This window comes from Micropterus dolomieu, linkage group LG01 (assembly GCF_021292245.1).
Source record: "Micropterus dolomieu isolate WLL.071019.BEF.003 ecotype Adirondacks linkage group LG01, ASM2129224v1, whole genome shotgun sequence".
NCBI lineage: Eukaryota > Metazoa > Chordata > Actinopteri > Centrarchiformes > Centrarchidae > Micropterus > Micropterus dolomieu.
The window spans coordinates 35,269,626-35,291,785 of record NC_060150.1 but is presented as its reverse complement, the minus strand read 5'-3'; the positions used below and the strand labels follow the sequence as shown (position 1 = coordinate 35,291,785).

General features: G+C 40.6%; 1 protein-coding gene across 1 annotated transcript in view; it reads left to right on the top strand.

The window, feature by feature from the left end:
* Positions 1 to 22,160, top strand: part of lg01h8orf34 (linkage group 01 C8orf34 homolog) — a 58,926-nt gene that overhangs the window by 18,042 nt on the left and 18,724 nt on the right. Inside the window, exons 7-8 of the mRNA XM_046053071.1 lie at positions 1,954 to 2,120; positions 18,674 to 18,809. Of these exons, the coding sequence (XP_045909027.1) occupies positions 1,954 to 2,120; positions 18,674 to 18,809 (303 nt within the window). The remainder of the gene's footprint in view (positions 1 to 1,953; positions 2,121 to 18,673; positions 18,810 to 22,160) is intronic.

The window sequence follows — 22,160 nt, the reverse complement described above, 5'->3', positions numbered from 1 at the left end:
GGGGGGGGGGGCAAAGAGATATGAGGCAAAGATAGTGGGTGAACAACAGATTGACAGGAGCTGCGTTGGAGGTTGTACTTTACTGGGGGTGTACTTTACTGGGGGTGGGGGTATAAAAACTAATTTTAACATCCAGTTAAAAGTAGGATCTGGTTTATAATTCGTATCCTCTCTAAGCAAGTGGAAAACTGGCAAAGACCTGCCCTCTTACAATTCCATTTGAGCCTTAATAGGCCATCCCCTGTGGCTCACACTTTCAGGCTAGGGTCCTCACAATTTCTCATGTATCTGACCTTATTAGTCAAATGAGTCCATCTTCCTCCTCCCACTTAGTAAGTTTTACTGTTTTCATTTTCAATATTCTTGCTTCTGTCCCTCATTCCAGCCCACCTGCCACTGAGGACCATTAGGAGAGCTGACAGGTGCAGGTGGCTCTCTGTATGATTGGCTGTAAAGTTTAGATGGATAAGTGCAGGGGGCTCATGGGGAATCAGATGCAACTGTGACAGAAGTATATTGAAGGAAATGCCTTATTTGACAGTCTGTCCAGTGGAATGGGACTGTACATGTCTGTCAATAAACTGTACTTCTCTTATTCTAACCTTCATGATATATATTGTTATTTTTTCTCTTAACACCAACAGTTAGTGATCCTGAGGGGCAAGCCAGCATTGTGTCTTGCACATACTTTGACTTTGTGGTCATATTTATTGTCTTTAATGACTGGTTTGGTCTCTTAGGCGGGGAAATAAAAATAGCTGACACTGGTGAAGCTGCCAGCAGGCATAGTGAGCCCAAAATTTTCATAAGAGATATGAGCCCATAATATGGTGCAACACATAAAAGTAATAAAACTTACTCTGCTCTATATTTTTTTTATTACTTTTCTGATTTTAATGTAAGATTTGTTGTCCTGAACTTACTCTTCTCTGCAACAGTATGTAAAAGTTTACCTTCCAGTTTAAAATGGTTGTTTGCAACCACGGGTAAACTTTGTTCCCTAAAAGAGTACGTTTTAGATAAAGGAAAAACAGAACAGCTGTGAAAAAAGCACATGTGCAGAATCACACCAACCACCTTTCCTTGTCCATATTAGCAGATGATCACAGAAATATCATACAGAGAGTGTAAGAAATATCATCTGATGACCCTTACCCATTATCTGTTAATAGAAGTCATTAAAATGAGATAAGCATCAAATTAATACTCTTCCGCCGCTCTAATCCATGCCCTCAGCCTGTGGGATATGGAAATTAATTTCTCCAATGTAGAGGTAATCAGAAGTCAGCCTTCATAAGCAAATCTGTATAGAAAGGAGACATTATTTGGTAATTTTTCAGCCGTTCTCAATGTTCAAGGCCTTGACAGAGGTAACACAATTTCACCTGGGAAATGAATAACGCTTTTGGGAAAAGAAATATGGAGGGAAGCGTTTGATTTCTTTCCACCCATGTATTATATTAAATATTTAAAAACAGCCTGAGAACTGTTAATCAATATGCTGCTATGAGTGCTGCAGTAAGCAGTGACACAAATGCGAATGCATAGATAGGGATGGATTTACCTCATATCTACGGGCTTATAAAACCTCACCTGCTCGGGCCCTCTTTTTGACCTAATGTACCTAAATATTACTGCTAATGGTTTATTTTTAGAGCTACCACACTGCACCTGCATGGCTACATGATTGTGTGGTATTTTATCTGTAACAACCATGGAATGGCTGCCAAGTGCAACAAGTTTTGAAACACACTTTAAATGTAGTCACACATCTGCACACCAATGAGGTAAATGCAACATTTTGTATTTGCTGGAAAGCCTGAGCCTGCTCCGATACGGAGTATGTAATTACTATAAGATCACTGTTATTATAACTTCCATAGTTATAGGAGTGTAAAATTTTTGAGCTTTTACTTTCTGCTCTCCTTACTCTTTTTCTGTTTGCCTCCTCAGCCTGAAGATGGAAGCAAAGACCAAAGGGCTAAAGGAGCAGCAGCAACATCACAAGAAGCTCCTGGCAGCCATGTTGTCCCAAGACTCCTTTGATTCGGTCCATAGCCCTGCCCCCTCCGTCACAGAGGAAGAGATGGAGGACGAGGACGATGCCATGGAGCTTCTGGGTAATGTCACTAGTGGTGTGCCATATTATATTGTTCACAATATATCGGTGTAATTCATAAAAAAAATAAATAATAATAATTCAATATTCTGCTTGATGATGTAATGACGTCATACTGTTACGCACTGCCCTTCCAAAAATGGAGCGACTTCAGTTGGGTGGAAGTGATCTGGTTACAGAAGATCAGATGTACAACAAACCACGGTAATATGTAAGAACTGCAAGGACACTGTAACTACAAAATGGGGCAACACAACACTGCAAAAACTGAGCTCTCAAAAACAAGAAATAAAAAGCATTAAAATGGGGGAAATATTACTTAAAATAAGCAAAATTATCTGCCAACAGAACAAGAATATTTCACTTGCTAGTTAAGGCCAAAAAAACTTCATACATACAAACATAAAAGCCGCCTGGTAAGAAGAAATATCTTGTCAGACAAAAAACAAGTATATTTTGCATTCATTTAAGATAATTTATCTTACTAAGATTTTAGTTTTTGCATTGAACAAACTTATTTCACCACCTCTAACAGAAGCACCCGACTGAGTAAAGGGAGAGCACTGCAAAGAATCAACATGAAAGGTTTTCTTGTGCAGTTGCATACCATTTATTTCTGCTAATCAAAGTCAGAGTACTGACCTGCTTCTGAGCCAGACTTACTGTGTGTATCAGCAGACACCCACTTGGTGTGTGAGAAAGACACCTGTTTTCTTACCATCTTACACACACTGGGAACATCTTGCGGTGTGTGTGTGTGTGTGTGTGCGTGCGCGCAACAGTTAGACAAGTAGGACGACAAATGCCTCGCTTACATGAAGACTAGAAAAAAAATCAAAGCTGACATTTCATGTTTAATGAGTCCTTCTCTTTGCAGAGCTCATTAGTGTTTTGACTCTTTCATCAACACTTGGATCATCTACATTTTTTCATGATAAAATCTGCTTTGACATTCGTAAGTAAGTCAGACTACAATGACATTGCTTTAAGATGTGTTTTAAAAAGTATGAAGAGTGTTTTTGTGCTTTGAGGTAGCATCAGACACATCTCTGACCTGGAAAGATCAAAAAGATGGGAGAACAGTCTCCAGCTATATGTATGTAGGAAAGACAGTTAACAGAGAAATCTAGATAAACACTTCAGCAATGTTAAAAAAATACCTACAGTATCTGTATCTGTGTTGTACCTTGTTCTTCATTTAATACTGTAGTTATTTTCTGAAAGTTGCTTTTCATTTAATCTACTTGATATATGGTCAAATATGTTAGAATTACCACTGCAGACACAATGGATTTTACAATTTCATAGTTGAAAAAGATAAAATATTAAAAGCATTAATGGTAAATATCATTTATCATACATTCCTCTTGTATGGGAGACCCGGGTTTGATTCCCACTGTGACATCCCCTAATGTGTCCCTGACTAAGACACTTAACCCCTAGCTGCTCAAGGCGTGCGACCTCTAACATATATCAATTTTAAGTCACTTTGGATAAAAGCATCAGCTAAATGACTAATTATCATATCTTTCTTAGCTGCACCACATTGCACACTAAACTAGAACTGGGAGAAATGAGCTCCAAGTTTTTCTCAGCTGGAAAAACACAAAACTGTTGCTCTTACTATGCTCTCAGTATATGCAGTTATTTTCTTTGTCTGCATGCATACAATCAAATGCACCATGTTCATCTTCTCTGGGAAATCTTCTCTTGTGGAAAAGCATGTTGGTAAAAGTAGATAAGCCCTAGTGCAGTGGCCTGGGTTGGACTCCGGCCTGGGCCCTTGGCTTAATGTCTCTCTATCTCTCTCACCTTCCTTTCCTATGTCTCTCTGTCACTGACAAATAATGCAATAATGTGAAAAACTCTTACTGAGAGAGAAGTAGATTCTGCATTTAAGGAAAAGTAAACTATTCAAATGAAAGTCGTTGAAATGTTCTTATAATGAATATAGTGAGCAGCTTGAAAGGGGAGAAATTGTTGCACATATACAGACCTGTAGAGAGGTACTTACTGTATGTAGTGGCTGGCCGAGCAAAGCCGCAGTCAGTTTATGTGCTGTACCAAAGAGCACTTTAGTAGTAGCTGTTAATGGAAACTATGCTTCCTGTTTACACAGCCTGGCCAGATGCTCTCAGCCAGTGAGTCTAGGTATTCACTCGGACAACTGAAGAATCCCAAAGTAGCTTCTTTTATTGTGTGTGTGTGTGTGTGTGTGTGTGTGTGTGTGTACATTCCTTCATACCTCTATGTACTGACACAAGATGGATGAGATGGTGACAAAGGGGGTGGAAGAGTTTTTGGTTATGTTAAGTCTTGTTTTGCCTTTATTCAGTGGAGGGTCTGAGAGCTCATCGCCCTGTCTGTGCAGACACAGGGTATAAGGCCTCATGCCAAATTGAATTTGTTGCCTGAACTATTTTGTATGTTAAAGCACTCCTTTTTCTGTTTGTCCACTTTGCCTCTGCTATGTAGAAATCCCTACCTGCAGGGGTGATTGTCTTAGCTTTCACTACTGTAAAGGAAGGCCATACACACATCACAGTTAAAGCATCACTGATAAGACTTACTGCGCTAGTAGCTCTTTAAAAGAATCCAGCAGAATCTGAATGGTGGAAAGCCGTAGCTAAGACTGGGAAGTCAGCTTTTCTACAAATAAAACATTATAAAGTGACTTATTTTCTTTACAAATGCCTGACATACAGTATTTCTTTGAGAAATTACACACAACCTAGTGTTTTTTTATTTCCTTGTGTCTTCACAACATAGGCCCCGATTATAGTGCCTCTGGGTCTCTCCAGTCTCCTCAGAGCTACATATCGCTTTGCTCTCTATTGTACTGTCACAGCACTGATGCACATGCTTGTTAGCAGGATCTTTTCATCAGGGTCATCCAGTGGGTCACACTTCTTTATTGATGTGTGGCAGAGTGGCCTACAGGTTACAGGGAGCTGCAACTGATTGTCCTTAGCCTCCTTATCCTTAATTAACTGCTTGTTTAGCATATGTAATATCAAAATACTGTATAAAAAGTCACCAAAGCCAAGACTTATGTCTAAAATGAGCTTATTAATCTGATTGACTAATCAGTTAATTGAGAGTCTGAGAACTAACACAGACCATCACATTTTGTCTGGCTGGATTAATTCTCTGTCTCAGCATCTACCAGTTTTAAATTTGTTTCTGTGCCAGTGACCCTCAGACACATTTATTATTGTATTATGATAATTGATTTTATAGTAGTCGCACGGATCTGCAGTGAAAAAAGTGAAACTTTTATCAGAGTTGATTCTATTCCTGCTCTCCATGTAGTTGTCTGCTCTAACTGCTCTATCAAAATAAGTTTAAGAAATCTTTTACAGACACTATGTATACACCAGGCTTTGCTTTCCTTTCAGCCAAACACAGTTGTGACCCAGGACATCAGTATATAATGGTGAAAGATGCAGCCATAAAGCAAGATGTTGATGGTCTGTGATGGCCCTCCTTAATCATAGCTCGGAAAGGCAGGCATGTTTCCCCAGTGGCTTTTACACTACGGTCCAGGGCAGTAATTCAAAGGAAATAATGCAGCGAGGTCATTTCTGATCCTCTGTCAAGGCCTGGTCATGGTGCTCTCCACAGGGACAGCCGCTGCTGGGTTGACTGTCACTCTGAGTGGCTTGCTGTGCCACTGTAGAGTTGATTAAAGCGATGCTAACATGCTGCATGTGGTCGCTGGTGGACTTGGAGAAATGAGTGACCCTCAGAGGATTTGTGGCCCTCATTTAGAAAGAGGGTCTTGGCACAAAGTTTGTGGCTATGACCAAATGCATGCCAAAGATGACGGATGATCCTTGGCAGGGAGGGTGATCTTGTGATAGTATATTGATCCCTGAAGGAGATATTTAATCTCTTTTCCTTGCTGCTATCCACATGAAGGTTAAAACACATGGCTACTCCTGGAGCTAGTAGAGATTTGATTACTTGCTCAAGGACGCTACACCAGGGTGCTTGCTGTTGAATAGGTTAAACTTCAAATCAGTGGATCATCAAATAAATCAGTGTAGTTCTTCTACAATACATAGCAAAAGCTACATACACTGAAGCTGCAGTGTTTACAGTCATCTTAGGAAGAATCTCCATACATAGGATTTTTTTTTTTGCAATCTTATCTCTTAATGAATATTCACTAGAAGGCTATAAGTTGCATTGCTTTATAGGAAGATATTGCCACACGTGCAGCAATACCTTCAGTACCAGAGATTGTTATAAGCACATTATCTAGGTAAGCATTTGCTTAGAATGACATCTAGTGGCTAGAATTTGTATTACAGCTGCTGTGTGTAAAACAGTTCACGTATTAGATTTCAAATAAGTACATTTGAATTGAAGTAAAGTGGGGAAAAAATATACATAGGCTTTACTTTATTAATCTAGCATGTAAAATAAAGCTTTTAGATGAAGGTGTCCAGCTCTGTGAAGCATTTAGCACAGCATTTAGCAAGTCCCACCATGTTTTGTTTGGTATATATTGCAGTATTATACCATACAGTTCTACACTCATTCTAAAGAACGTATGTTATCTCCAGATGCACATCAGTAGTTTATCTGTGTAGTTGTTGTATTATCAGTTGAGCAGAGGTTTGTTCATCACACCTGTTAATTGTGTTGTGCTGATTGCGGGTGTACAGAGAAATCCACCTTACCCAAAGGAGAGCAATTATATTAGCAACAAATTAACAAGTCCCATGGTGTGGCTGTGATCAGTCATCACATGTCCAAACCTCTGGAGGACGAGGAAAGTTCAGAGCTACAGTGAAGACTTATTGCTAAATATCCACTGGGAGGCAGGAAAGGAGCACCGGTGTGTCCTACTGTGCGGCAACTACAACTTCTGTGAGAGAATAAGATCTGTAATAAAAGCAGGCTTAGAAGATACAAAGAAAGTTAGCAACAAATCCCCATGTCTGTATTGAGCAGAAGGGTTTTGGGTGTGTTTTTGCCAGCACCTGGATAAGGAGCTTATGAGAAAACAATAAGATTCACTTGGAATGGTTTATAGTACTGCTAGCCAAGGTTGGCCAGATTGAATACAATTATGAATACCAAAGACATGGCTTAAGGTTGATTTGTTTTGTTCAGATTGTTCCAAAAAGAGAAACTAAAATCAGCTTAGAAGCTAAGTCTTATTGATTCTCTAACTGCTCTCAGGGATGGCACTGTATTTTCCCAGTTGTTTTCATTAGTTCTGTGCTCACTCTTTACCACTGTCAAAACCATATTGAAAATGAATATGACTCACTTGTTCTTGTAAAGCCATGGAAAATGTCAATATTCTAGCTTTTTGCTGGACTGTGAGGCCGCAATTTTATACTGATCTTACAAAAGAAACAAGCTTAGTTTGGTGTGTGGGGAGAAACACCCTGTTTGTGGTCTTGCAGTGTTATTTTATGGTAAGTTAATGAGACAAGTTAGCCAGTTCCCCACTGTAAAGTTAGTGTTCTCGTGATCCTTGGTGGAAGTATTCCATTCATAGACAGATCCTTTGAATTCTCAAAATGTACTTTTGTTTATATATTAGGTGTTATTTATACGGCTGTAGGTATCGAAAACATATCATATACATTTAATATTTATACAAGGAAACTATAGAGAAATTTGCTATGTTTTACAGTACATGTTGTATATCCTACCCTGTAGCAACATCGATGTTTGTGTGATGGAGAGTCAAACTATAATATGAATTTTAGACTTACATCTTTCTCTATTTTAACTCTACCTTCCACTTCAGGCCCTACAGACAGGTTGCTCAGTGAAGAATTGTTTAAACTCACTGAGCTTTATTTTAAATTCAAGACTCAATTCCAAAGTTTCCATATATCTGGCTGAATTAAAAGAATTCTACATATGACAGTTTGGTTTTTAATATTGTGATATATTGTTGCTTGAATTAAAGTTGGTTCTCTCACCTTAAGGCTGTTTATTGAGTAATTAAAGAGGAACATGAGCGCACAAGGGGTTAAAGAGTTTTGTTTGGTAGACACTTTCAGACATTACCTTCTACCAAAGACTTCACATGAACAAGTTCCAATTTATGTGAACTTTTACATGAACAAGTAGTCTACCATTTTGTGTAACAGCAAAGCCAGCTGAGTTAGCATTGTAATTAAGTTCCAAAAAAAGCAATGTGGAAAAAAAGGTTTACCACATCCACCCTGCTACTTTAGTATTTTAAGTGGCTTTAAATGAGGCTTGAGTTCACAGAATTTATCTATACTGTACCTCAGTACTCCAACATTGCTTCAGCCTGTGTATAATCAATGCTAGCCATATTAGGTGCGAACGTGCTAACGCTAAATTCAACAGACTAACCTGCAAAATAACAGTAAAGCAACATAAAATGGCAAAACGTAAGTTTGAAGTCGGTATTGATCCATGCTTGAGCTTCAGTTTTGAAGCGAACATTTGTAACGTTACTGGCCATCGTTGAGAAGGCAGTCCGAAGTAAAATGGTTGGTTCATGCATATGAAAGTTTTCCAGTTGTTGGGAAATGGTCCCTTGGACCGCCTACTTTCGGCGCGCATGCCTTCTACTTATATGGACCCTGTTGGATGGTTGTACCATCCAATTTCACATGCACACACACGCACATTGCAGTAGAGGGTAACAAAGCTTCTCTCAGTGTGAAACATCCACACCACAGAAATCAGCCCCCCCCCTTCATGAGTCCACAGACCCTTTTAGTATGTTGACCCACTCTGGATTCCTGAAACAGGAGATGAGGACCTGAGAGTAGCTTTACCCACTCTCGCTGATTCAGTGTCGGTGAGGATTTGATGGGGACAGGATGGAGGCATGATAAAGCTACGTCTGATCTTTGATACACAGAATAAAGCAGTATCTGGTGGATGAGTTACAGTGCCTGTGTGTGGCTCTTTTGTTTGAGAATGTTATATCTTCCTTGATCAAGTGCTGCCTGCAGTATGTTACAGTGGCAGGGTTTTTAAAAAAAAAAAAAAAAAAGTCAAATAGAGTAGGTGAGGGAAAGTGAGACAATTTTTTTTCTAAATCTTTACTTTCTCTACCGCCCTGAAATTGAAGTGGAAAAACAAAATCTTTGTCAGGAGTTAATCGCTACTGCATATATACCCCTTGCCTCTGAGGGTGATTAAGGACTCAAGGGGGCCTGAACATTTACTTACTCCTACTAAATTACATTCTGTGGTGACAGAGCAAAGCTGTTAAGGCAGATATGAATGACAAATTTTGTTGTGAATATTATAAATAGCCCCTGAAAATTCTTGCTGTGTATTTGACATTTCCTGTGAGAAAGATATAATAGAACTGATGTTTTGAAAACCAGTGGTGAGTGAAATATTCAGATTGTTTTTTAAATAAAGGTAGCAATACAACATTGCCTAAGTATTCATTGTGTGCATGTTAGCATTGTGACATTAGCATTTAGCTGAAACACTGTGCCGAAGTACAATCCAACAGGGGATCATCTCTATATTCGCAAGGTCTTATGAGCATAATTAACATTGTAAGAGATTAGTATGGACTAAATGCAGTTTGAATGGTGAATCAGTTCAGCTACTGTGGGGATATTATTGTCTAAAGTCAAGAAAACTATCTTGCCCTCAAATTTAAAGGCGTAGGTTTCAAGGAGTGTAACATCAGTAGGGTATAAGCTGTAGGTGGGTGATTTTAACATTGTGACCCAGGGAAACATTCATTAAACATTTAACATAGGTTGAAGAAACGAAACATTGCTGAGAACATATTTCCCTTTAAAAGATCTCTTCACTGTGTCAGATAAAAAATATCTTGATCTGGGAACCATGGGAGCATAGAACCCTGGGAACATGCTCCCGTGGTGGTGATGGCCAGTGGATAAGACACATGAATTGGGTGTGGAAAACACTGAGATACACCCACCAGTGTATTCCTGAGCAAGACACTTATCCCCTAGTTGCTCCAAAGGCGTGCAACAGGGCTTCTAAGTTTTATCAAAAGTTTGGAGTAAGATAACATGTTATAGGAGGAGCTACTCAAATATTTGCAGCAGCGGCCCAGCCAATTCTCTCAAACTAGCAGTTAAATTTTACCTATAGCCTAGTTCACAATTGGCCCAAACAAATACAAATTATAACAATGGGTAAATCTGATAAGACTATTTATAGATATATTTATACATATACTTACATTTCAAATATACAAATGTATCGAAAATAAAAAGAAATTTGGCCCCAAACAAGCCCACTGAACAGCAGTGCTCAATATATATTATACACATAGGCCTACAGTAGGATTGCAGAACTTGCCCTACACATGTATGCCAAGCTGTGTGTGTGAGTAGGCTACACATTTCAGCTTCTGAATGGTGTTTTGTGTTGTAATTGTTTGTTGCACATTTTAATGCTTGATGACAGGGGTAGGGGGCTCCCACTTAAAGCACTGTGGCTCAAGGCCAGCCATTTTCACCATCATGATGGATGAACGCTTTCCGTCCAGAGCCAAAATATAGAAAAACATCTCTAGTCCTTTCCTTAGTTTCAGGTAGCCAAAGCTAAGCCCAGTGGTGGACAGTAACAGAGTAGTACTCTACTTATGTAGGCTACATATAGGTATTTGTACTTTCTACTAATCATTAATTGCAGTCTGATACAAAATATTTCAACCTCAACCAACTACATTAAAGCATGAGGAATAATAATCTAATGATATGATGTATAATAGTATAACAGTCCGTGAGGTATTAGTAGTCTACTTTTATTAAGAAAAAAGGATCTGAATAGGCCTAAGTTACTTTGTTGACCACTGGCTAAAAAGCCAAAGCTTCTGGTTGCAAAGAGGTTGGAGAGTTTTTGACTGCATCAGTAATCAGTTAGCACGAATTTGGCTGTAGGCTACAGAGAAAGCTATGAACTCGGCAGAAAATATTATCATCCATTAATTGCATACAGTGGGACAACTTCGTGGGCTTTATCTTTAGCCTACTTCTCAGAGTGAGAAATACAAGGTGTGGCATGTGATCGTGTGTACTTGCTGACATACGTGCCTCACAGTGAATGCGTAAGGCTTGAGAGCCCTGGCATGCAACCTGTGACATAAATAGCGATTATAAGTTGCTTTGGCTAAATGCGTCAGCTGAATGAGAATTTTTTGTATTATTATTTTTTTAAATGTTCCCCCTCACAGAGCTGCTAGTATAGCTGTAGACAAAAGTGGAGTGAAATTTACCTGTTTTACATGTTGTTGGGTAGTTTAAACCACAAACTAACTTAAAATGTAACTAGTATAATTTCGAAATTAAAGTAGTGGAGCAAAAGCTATTCTTCAAAAAAAAATTCTTCTGGAAAGTAGTGAAGTAGAGGTGTAAAGTAGCATAGGCTAATGTGAAAAGTGAAATACAGTAGTATTACAATATTAGTAAATGCTTTTGTTACTTTCCATAGTTATTAACATTGTTACTATCATTCCTCTTGTTGTGGTAATGTAACCTGCTGTACGTGTGCATTCCTGTACGTGAAGGGCTGATTGCAGAGGTAGCATGGCTAAGAGCTCTGTCTTTGTCCTACCTTAGGCCAACATTCAGATTGCCCAAGTTAGCAGACAAGGCACGCACTTCCTGACGCCAGCAGCAGTAACAAGCCCCCCACCCCCCGCCATACACACACCCATCACCCCTATTGCCCCTCTTCATCCTTACCCAAACAACCTAAGACACAACAGTTGCCCTGGAAACAATGTAAACCAACAACAACACAGCAGTATCATCGTGGTGCACTGAGAGAAGGGGAGGAGGTGGATGAGAACATATATGTCAGTGGTGTGAGTTGCCTCAGCACTAAATCTTTCACTTGAAATAGAAGCTTGAAAGGACTGCATTCACCTCTGAAGGTTTCGCCGGCCTGACGGGGGAAAAGAATGTCCCTAGTAAAAGACTAACTGCGCCCAATTTGACGCCTGTAAAAGTCTCCACGGTGCAGATGGATACACTAATCGAAAGGCAAATTGCTGTGGTATTAGGGTGGTATTACTGGAAGCAATTATCAATAGGCAAGTAGACTGCTGTGATCATACCATAAATCTAGCAGTAGTCATTATGCAGAACTTTGCCAAACACCAGCCAACCTACGTATCTTTGGTGTGTGTAAGCGCCTTACAGTAGATGCACTGAGCAGATAATCTGAATGAGAGGGAGCTGAATGGACACGGTGATGCTATATTGTGGCTACTGTAGCCAGACTCGAAGCAGAAGATGGCAGATAGACGCTCAAGGAATGATAAGGGATTTGCGTAAATGAAAGCATTGTGTTATTAGTGCTGTGTGCATCTTTATCCAAGAGTAAAAAGTAAAATAAAATGAAAAATCAAGGTTCCATAACTTTTCTCTGGCTCCTGTCAGCTGCAAGATTAAGATTTAAGAGACAGCAAGATTAAGATTTAAGAGACAACAAGATAAGAGAGTTATAGAGTCGATGTCGTCATGCGGTAATTGGTGTGTAATCAGGTGTGCGAGAGAGAGAATGCAAATGTCGAGCTGCACCTCTGTCTGTGTGAAGTGATGTGGTTGCTGTATCTATGTTTATCACAAACAAGCAGGGAAACAAAGATCTCCAAAAGAAATAGACATTTAAAGACAAAGGAGAGTTCACTTGAACTACATCAACTATTATCCCATCAGTCATCTTATGTTTGTTTTATTAAACTTGCTCTTCTATCATCAACAGACTCTCTAGAGTCTTCTTGTGCAGGCACATTCCTGTTTGATGGATTACTTAATTATTTTACAAGTGGTTAAAAGTATAATTTTGAACTGTAGATAGATTTACTGCGTAATACATTTTAAAAATGCCTTCTTATAGTAATTTAGAAATTTCCAACATACAAGACCGCTGAAGTCACATTTCCAACTACAATGACTGCATTGTAATGCATCAATACATCAGGCTCTGCTATGTCGACAGTGATGTCCTAATCTGCAATATTTGCGGTTAGAAAGCGAGTTAAAAGGAGGTTTGCACCAACGTCTGCGATAAGACTTTCCACAGGCTTCAGAGCTGTGATGTTACCCTGCTCACGTGTGTCCCCATCTGATTCTGATCAGGGTTTTTACTGCTGCCCTAAGATTTGTGGGGGCTTGGAGCCTAGCAGACATATTTTTAGGCCAGGAGGGGAGGAGAGCGCAATTGAAAGCCGAGACATAATTATGAAATGTAAGTTGGAATATTGTTTTTATTACAAAGCCAAACAAATGCGTCTCTGCCACGACTCACATCAAAGATGTCTGTGTGACGACAAACCGCCGAGTGGCGGCTTTGTGCTCGAGGCTTAATGAAAAACAAATGCTGCTTGTATGTGTGAGGGTAACAAAAGTGTGAGGTCTGCAAGTGTCACTGTATGTGTCGGGTTGAGTATGTGCTGCCTTTTTATTTATATCTAATATCTTGCTCACACATGTGGGTCTGTGTGAGTGAGTGCAGCTCTTGACTGTACACCGCAAGGAGCAAGGCATCCAGCACTAACAGACTATTAATTAGAGCCCAGTGTTATGTGGTGAGACGTCGTCACTGTTCATGAAAGAATGGAAAATTCAATTATTTCACTTAGAGACATGAGACATAATAACTCACAGAACTTGACAAAATGCCTTGGATTTGGTACGGAAGACGGGGGGGGTGCATGTCTCCCCATGGCACGTGTGGGTAGCGCGTTCGATGATTCCACCCAATACATCATCCGAGAAGGTGTATATTTAAAATGATTTATTTGTGAAGCCAAACTCTGAGAGCTAATTGACGTCAGCTCTGTTTTCAACCTTTATGAAGAGCAGCAAAGAGCCAGTCAGCCCGTTGCTATCTAAACAACATTAAATTACATGGAAACTTGGAAAGAGAAAGCGCACAAACACTTTATCTGTGTGCCCTGCTCTGCCCCTTTCTGGCTTTCACTTTGAGTGAGTGATTGCGGCACGGAATTCCTCATCGCTCAGGCCTTTTGTTGGGATTGCATCGCTCAAATAGTTTCCATTTCCCCCACACCTACCCCCAGTACAGACCCATTTTATTTATCTGCCATGTCTCATCGTTAGACAGGGGGGAGCACGCATGGCTGCCCCGGTGCCCAGGGAGTGGAAATGCGACGGGCTTACAAACGGGCGAGTGTGGACAGATGTTTGTTGTGTCTAGACAGAGGCCTGGGAGGCTGTCATGGTCTCAGGGTAAACTGGTCCCACGGGAGAGACACTGTAAACTTATCATGGTGGTATTGTGTGGGAGGCATGCTGGGGGTTCTATTGGGGACGTGAAGAGGATGCACTTAGTCATATGTGTTTGACTAAGTAGACACGGAGAAGAAAAGAATACTTCTACACACTGAATGAGCAATGATTTGGAAACTTGCAACACAGCTTGTGTAATGTATTGGTTCAACGTAATTTCAATGACTACATTTAAAGTGTATTTAGGATCTGCTACACATTAAAAATGTTGTCAATTAAATGTGCACTCTGATCTGAAATATCTGTTTTTGTTTTGAGACCATAAAAATCAAATTTTCTTGCCTATTAACAAACAATTTCTGCCGTCATATTCGGGCCTCTAGGATACATTGTGAACATATGTGTCAGAATACTAGCTTGCATTTAAGAGCAGTCATTTACAATGCTAACACCCAAACCCCAACCCATGAGACGCATATTTATCACTTTAGCACTCTAAACACAGGCCCTCCTTAGTGTGGTGTCAACACAGAAATCTGTCACCTCTCCCTCCCCAGAGTTGGATTCAGCCTCATGGAAGGGTGACATGGCTGAGACTCAGACTGCTGTTGCACAGATGAAGGGCTGCATCGGCTCCTAAAGCCTCGGTGAGACAAAAAACTCAATTCAACTCAAGACAATTCTGCCTTTTTTTTACCCAACATTTTTCCAGGCAAATTCATAAAGTCACACCGTTTCATACCTGCAAGCTACCAAGCACCCTATACATGGACAGCTAGAAGCAACAGTGTACCAGGGTAGTGGAGGCTAAGTGCACTTGTACAGTAGCAACCTTTTTCTATTAACTCATCCGTATCCACAAACAAGCGTACAAAACCAGACAAGTAGTAACACCTCCCTCTCTGTTTGCTTCTGCTACATTTTATTCAGACACGGACTAATCTGTTCTGTGTGGGATGCACTCGAGAGGAAAAAAAGCCTTTGTTTACCTCCGTGACCTTTTGAGATTAGCTTTCTCCTTCTGACATTTCCTGAGTTCTTGCTCTGTTATTGTGTCATTTTATCTTGACCTTAAGGGAACAAGTCAAAAGACAAAGCAGGAGTTGAGGTGACAAGCAGCTGTGTACACTGAGGTCGTGTTCTCTTTCAGGGTCAAAGCCAGTTGCAGTTATACTTTTGGTATTTCATGAAAGCTGCAATCTTGCACTTGAATGTTTCCAAGTGTCAAGTAATGATTTGTATCACAGGCTATGACCCAGAGAAAATCTGGCATGCTGCATTAGTCAGTTGCCAAAAGAAGGGAAAATAGTTTCAAGAGGAAGAAGTGGGAATGGACGAGGAGAAAAGAGGAAAAGGTGAAGGCCCAAACTTGAACAGTTCCCACGACCAGTAAATTGCCCACATTGCTGGTGGCTTTCTCTGTCCCCACCCCCTCCAATGCATACCGTGATGAATGGGACATTTAATATTGCCCTGCTTAAGGGTATTACTGGAAAGTATCTGTCCTCCTCAAAACACTGAAACAACACTCATTCTCAGACAGCCTGAACACCATGTGAGTGGCATAACTAATGTTAGCGATCTAACTGTAAGAAAACCAAGAAACTTCCTGACTTCCAGATTGAAGGTCATGAATAGACATATTAATTCAGATCTTTTGCCAATAGTTTTTGGCAATAGACAACAACATGTAGTAGTTCTGACTATATTACAGAGTACACCATGATAACTTTTGTCAGTTTATTGTCGTTAAAAGTACAATGTGTAAGGTTTGGCCAGAGTTTTAGTTTAAAACATTCAAAAAATTATCCAACATGATCAACAGAATGTGGAGAAGTAACAGCTCTGTCGTCATGTCAAAGATTTCTGTGTGTTGTAATATCACTTGTGCCTCGAGATGCGATAGTGAGTCACTGCAGCGTTCAGTGTGCCCTCAGTCCAACATGAAAGGATGACGAAGTAGAGCTGCGCCGTAGGCTTGTCAATCAATGCTGCTGTATGAGCTGTTCTCTTTCCCTCACGACCTCTCGTTTCTCCGTTACCTCTACTTATTTATCTCCTGTCACCGCTATTTTTTTCTACTGGGCAGACTAGGTGTGAAATTGTCTTTGTCTGGGGACACACAAGAGGTTGAAGCGCTGCCCGCTTCATTTCGGTGCTCATGTTAACCTATCGGGCTGTTCAGAAGAGCAAGCTGGCGTAGGTACAGGAAATCTGTCAAGAAAACCTACAATAAATAATATAAATGATCTGATTCTAATAAATAATAAAAAATGCTTGCCACTCCTTTAATTTCTCTTTCACTCACCACTGTTCTTCTTATGAGGTTATTATAAAGATAAGCTCTACATGTGATTAGAAAAGAGCAGTAAAGTTGCATAGAGAGTAGCCGGGCTGAGGGGGAGGAGGTGAAATATGGTAAATTTACTTATTTATGCACTCGCTGTGGTATCTGTTAACAAGAAGCGTCTACAGCCATGCCTGCAGCTCTGCAAGACTGTACTTAATGCAGCAGTGCTTTGAGCTGAATTCTAACTTTAGCATGCTAACATGCTGATATGTAGCAATTTTGCATGTTAACATGCTAACATTTCTAACACTTAGACATAAATGTACCACATTCCATGGCAATCCAACCAATAGTTGTTGAAATATTGCAGTCTGGACCAAAGTGGCTGGCTGTAGACAGAGCCACACCGCTGTCATTGCTGAAAACACACGAGAAACAGTGTGAAAACATAAGAAAATCCAGACTGCGCATTCACCTATTCTTGAAGCACTACATTTAGGTGTCTCGTCAGAATGATTTCCTGACACCCAAAGGAGACAGGTGAGATTTTCTGGCCCTGTGCCACGGTGATGGATGGAGGGAGCGAGTTCTCATGAGCAAGAGTCATCTTATCTAATCCAGGTGATTAGTCATGCATTCTCCTCTTTCAAGGTGTGAGGCCCATTCTTTCTCCTCAAACCAGGGGCCAGGTAACGTGATCTCCAAGTGAAAAGTATCAATGTTGGTTTCAAATGACTCGAGACACATACACAGAGACAGGCACGAACCATACGGCACTGCACAGTTATGTACAATAGCAGAAACAATGGTAGAGAGGGGAGAATATACTGTGTGTCCTGAAGGCGACCCTCCTCACTGGCAAAGCTCCTGAATGATTCTGGTCTGATGGGAAGGATGGGACAAATGTTGTTATGGTGACCGGTCAAAATGTTCTGTGTCTCAACATGTGTTTAAAAAGCTTGACCAGCACACTTAACCAAGTAAGACACCCACTTGCTATTCATTCTCATAACACGGAAAGTACTGCAATATGTTTTATCTCTTGAGGATGCACTCAAAACCAAAATGGTCTGGCTGATCCAGTCTATCTCCTTTGATCCTCTGTTATATTTAACGAACCGTTACAATTCTCTGCTTTGCAACAGAAAACACTGACTTAATATTATTCTACTTCACCGCTGTTCTTTCGTAAATCTTTATATTGGCGTGATGTATGCTTTCTTTGCTGCAGGGTCTATTTAAGAAGCGTGTCACGTTCTTTGTTGTGATGCTGAAAATGTAGCACTCTGATGTGATAGCCGCGTGATCCTGTTTAGTCTTGTATCACATCCAAACTTTAAATTTTTCCATGTGGAGATCATGTCATCACACAGGGAGCAGCTGTATTTAGAGATACGGAGCGGATAACGGTGGACAAAAAAAACTGTTATCTCTGTATCTGTGTGTGTGTTCAACTGTTGTAGCTGCAGAGAAAAACAGAGTAAGAGGTTAAGAGGAACAATACTGGTGTGTGTGTGATGCATACGGACCTCTTTTGAGAGTCAGAGGGAAGAGGGTTTATGTGTGTGCGCACTGTCAAGGACACAGGGAGAGATCAGACGTAACCCAACTTTCCAGCTCTCCATCTCTCTCTCACCGCTCATTTTTCCTCGCCAACTTCATTGTTCTTTGTCCCCTTCGCCCTCAGCTTGTTAGTGTACCCTTCCTGTTTCTGTGCTGCCATGATGTGGCGCTGTCGTCGACTACTCTTCCACATCGCCCCCTATAACAAAGAGCTCTGTGTTGACACTTTTCTTTCTTCTGACTTTGTTTTTGTCAGTGTGTGTGTATGTGAGTGTGCACAGCAGCATTGCTGGGCTGAGAATGTTTATTTATCGTGATGTGCTTGTTTGCTCCTTTGGCTCTAAGCTGACTGTCATCACTGGGCATCATATTGAAAAGGAAGAAACCAACGCATGATTAATGACTGTCCTCTTTCCCTCTTTGTTTTCTCTCCCTGTTCCTTGGCTCCTTCTCCCCTCTCCTTGTGTCTCTTTGGCTCCCTCCCTCCTTTAGAGGACCTGGATGACCTGCGGATGGAGGGTGTGATGGCCCTGGCTCCATCCGGCAGTAAGTTCAGCCAGGGACGCAGCTCCTATCAGCTTGAACCGCAGGCCAAAGTTACACTCAACATCTGCTCTAGGTGTGCCAGGTAAATGTTTCCACACTCTTATCTGGTGCCTTGGAGAGAGAGAGAGTGTGTGTTTTTTTTTGTTTGTTTGTTTTTTTTTAAACAACACAGCTCGTAGAGTCAGTATGTTCTTACAGGGATTAAAAGGAATAGTGTGACTTTTTGGGAGTTAGATGAGTGGATCGATACCACTCTCATGTTTGTCCGGTAAATATGACTACAGTCAGCAGCCGGTTGGTTCAGCTTAGCATAAGGTGTATCTTGATATACCGGACAGACATGAAAGTGGTATCGATCTTCTTATCCAACTCTCGGCAAGAAAGTATATAAGTGCATTTCCCAAAATGTCAAACTATTGCTCTAAGGCTTTAAATTATTATGAATTCAAATAAGTTTTATCCAACGGAAAGTTGTGGCTATTACTGTAATCGATTATTTTCTTTCCTTCATCCAAACTTGTTCTTATCCTGAGCAGAGGTGGGTGGTAATGAGTTACATGTACTCAAGTAACTTTTTTGAGTAAATTGTACTTTTTTTTGTACGTTTTTTTTTAGCTGACACTGAGCTGACAGAGAGCAGTGTCTGATGTGAATTCTAATATGTTTAATAAATAAATAGCTACACGTAATATACCTAAATGCTAAAGAACTACCACTACTACTGATGGAAATATTCAAGCTAACAGTGTACGAGCAGTCTGCATCAAACTATCATTGGTGTAGCCTGATGAAGGCAGACCAAATTATGCACACATAAAAAAAGGCAAACTACTGTTATAAGTAAGAGTAAATACTGTTGTACTCTTACTCAAGGAGTTGTTTTGATGACCATTTTTACTTCTACTTGAGTTCTTGTTTTTGCAAAGTAACAGTACTTTAAGAGTAACAGTTTTTGGCTACTCTACCCACCTCTGATCCTGAGTCATGACTTCTGCTCATGCCGTACCCTTCACTCCCCCACCCACTCTCTCTGCATCTGTATCAGAGGTAGCATACCTCAGCATTCAGAACAGAGAATAATATCACATCAGAAGTGCATTCCGGTGTTCCTTGTTTTCACATATCAGCTCAAGCACTGATAATTGTCTCCGTTATCACACCTTCTCTCTTTATCACTTTTCTCTTCTGACACATTTCCTGTACCCCCTGGTCCACAGCATCAGTCCTAAAGCTCAAATTTCTGAGCGTTGGGTGTGATACCATAGGCAGGTGTGGGCAGGACTATTCCTTGATGCCAGTCAAAGATAAAAGGGTATCTGTTCGATGAGACGCCAGGCACACATCTGCCTGCACGGGCCTCCTCTGTTTGGGGTCTGGAATTTGTTTGTTTCCTACTCTTCTTTCATTCACGCTGCTTATCAGTTTCGCTCCATGCACAGGCTGCGGGATGTTGTTAGAGGTTCTACAGGAGGATGAATGGCATTGGTGGATTTTTTTGTTGGCAGTTTATCGACTGGATGTTTTTGAAGCAAATAGTTTATACCTTTGGCTTATCACAGAGTCCCTGGGTCGGATCAGCAGCAGAGCAAAGCAGCATCTGTATCTGGAGTCGTTTTTGGCTCATGCACCGAGTTTTCTTCGTGACTGAAATGTCAGACATCTGTTCTCCTTCTCTGTCTTCCTCTCTCCTTCTGGTTCAGTCCAAATTCTTGCTTCGTCCTCTATAACCTGACCACAAAATCCTTCCCAAGTTTTATAGGCGAAGGAGTCGTGGTCGTTCATAGTCATTTTTGGTGAGTGTAAGGGCCATAAACAGATCACTAAGCTTGAAAAGTGTTGCACGCATGGTATGTATTTTGTGCTATTTTGGAGACACGTAATTCTGAAATCAGGAGTTGTGCAGAATATATGCATGCATGCACACATACAGATATTAATTTGTCCACACATGTCCTTGCATGCATACACACAGAATGCCTCAGTTAACAGAAGATAGTGGAGGCAGAGGTCAGGGAGCAGTTTGGAGAGGGGCAATTCTGACAGAGGCTTTATACTCTGTGTGTAAGCACTCTGTCTTGATGGGATTACCAGAAACACCTTTCAAATATGGCTCTATATGGGGCCAACCTTTAAACTGACTCCTCAGAACACTAACATATGTGGCACAGTTAGTGCCCTTGTGTTTTACACCTGCAGACAGTACTACTGTACAGATCTGACCTTGCACTTTGGCTGAAGTTTTAAACTTAAGGTTATTTTTACAGTTAGTTTAAGTCTCTAAATTCATGCCCAAGATAATATTATATATTATATTATATAAATCTCTCAAAGATAGTAGAGGGTTGCTTGTCCCTCTATGGATCTGTGAACTCGGACCCAAGTTCCTCATTCCTCACATACCAGTCACCCGTCAGGCAAATACATTTTTCAGCTCCTTTTTTTCAGTATGTGAGGTCCAGCATTCTGTGCATTACACATTTTTGTTCAAAAGCATGTAGTACAGTATTCACTCCCGCTGTTTGTTGAGCCACTTGGCTTTAACATGTACCACCCAAAGCCAAGGAGAGGTGGCGCTTACTTTCACACCCACAGCGTGAAGGCATTTATCGAGTTCCAGCAGTGCTCCTGTATGTACATAAGATGTAGATTATTTACTGCAGGCTTAAACTACACAATAACATCATACAGACAAAACTATTTTAAGAAAACATTATATTATTGAAAATATTATATTTGCCAATTTTGGACTCCAGGACTGGGGTCAGTTTATTTTCATTCAGCTAATTTGTGAAATCTTTAAAATAAGAAAACCCTTTGTTTAAAAAGAGCTTGAAATATTATGAGATACTGTGTATAATGTATATCATCTTTATTGCATAATTAAGTATTACAAGAAATACTTGCATGGTAGTATCACTTTTCTTTTTGAATTGGCTGACCCCAAACTTAGATTTTTCACAGCCTTCATACACAAAGGCCATTGTCCTTTTTCGTTTCCTTCTGTCCAGGCACTGTCCACACCACCACTCGGTCCAGTCAGCCTGTGTGGCTCCTAACCAGCAGTGGCAGGTCTGGAAACACGCTGCTTCCTCTGGCTCTATACTGGTTGGTTGAAGTGTAAAGTGCCGTGTGGCCTGTGTGTTGTGGGCATGTCTCTGTCTCTTGGGCTATAGCTGTGGTCACACCATTTCATCCACCTCCTTCATGCACCCGATCAGTTCTTTCAATGTGCTCCTGCCGCAAAACCTCCTGTGTGCAAACGCATTCCAGATCTTGGGCACAGTCCGGCGGAGTTGGCGGTCCAAGGCCCAAGGAAATGGATAGATCTCCACAAACCTCTTTTGGGCTTGTACTTCTCATTAAATTAATTGCTTTCATATCAGGAATGTACTGAGGGAATGGTAGTCAGGACTTGTGGCTATGAGCAGCTTTT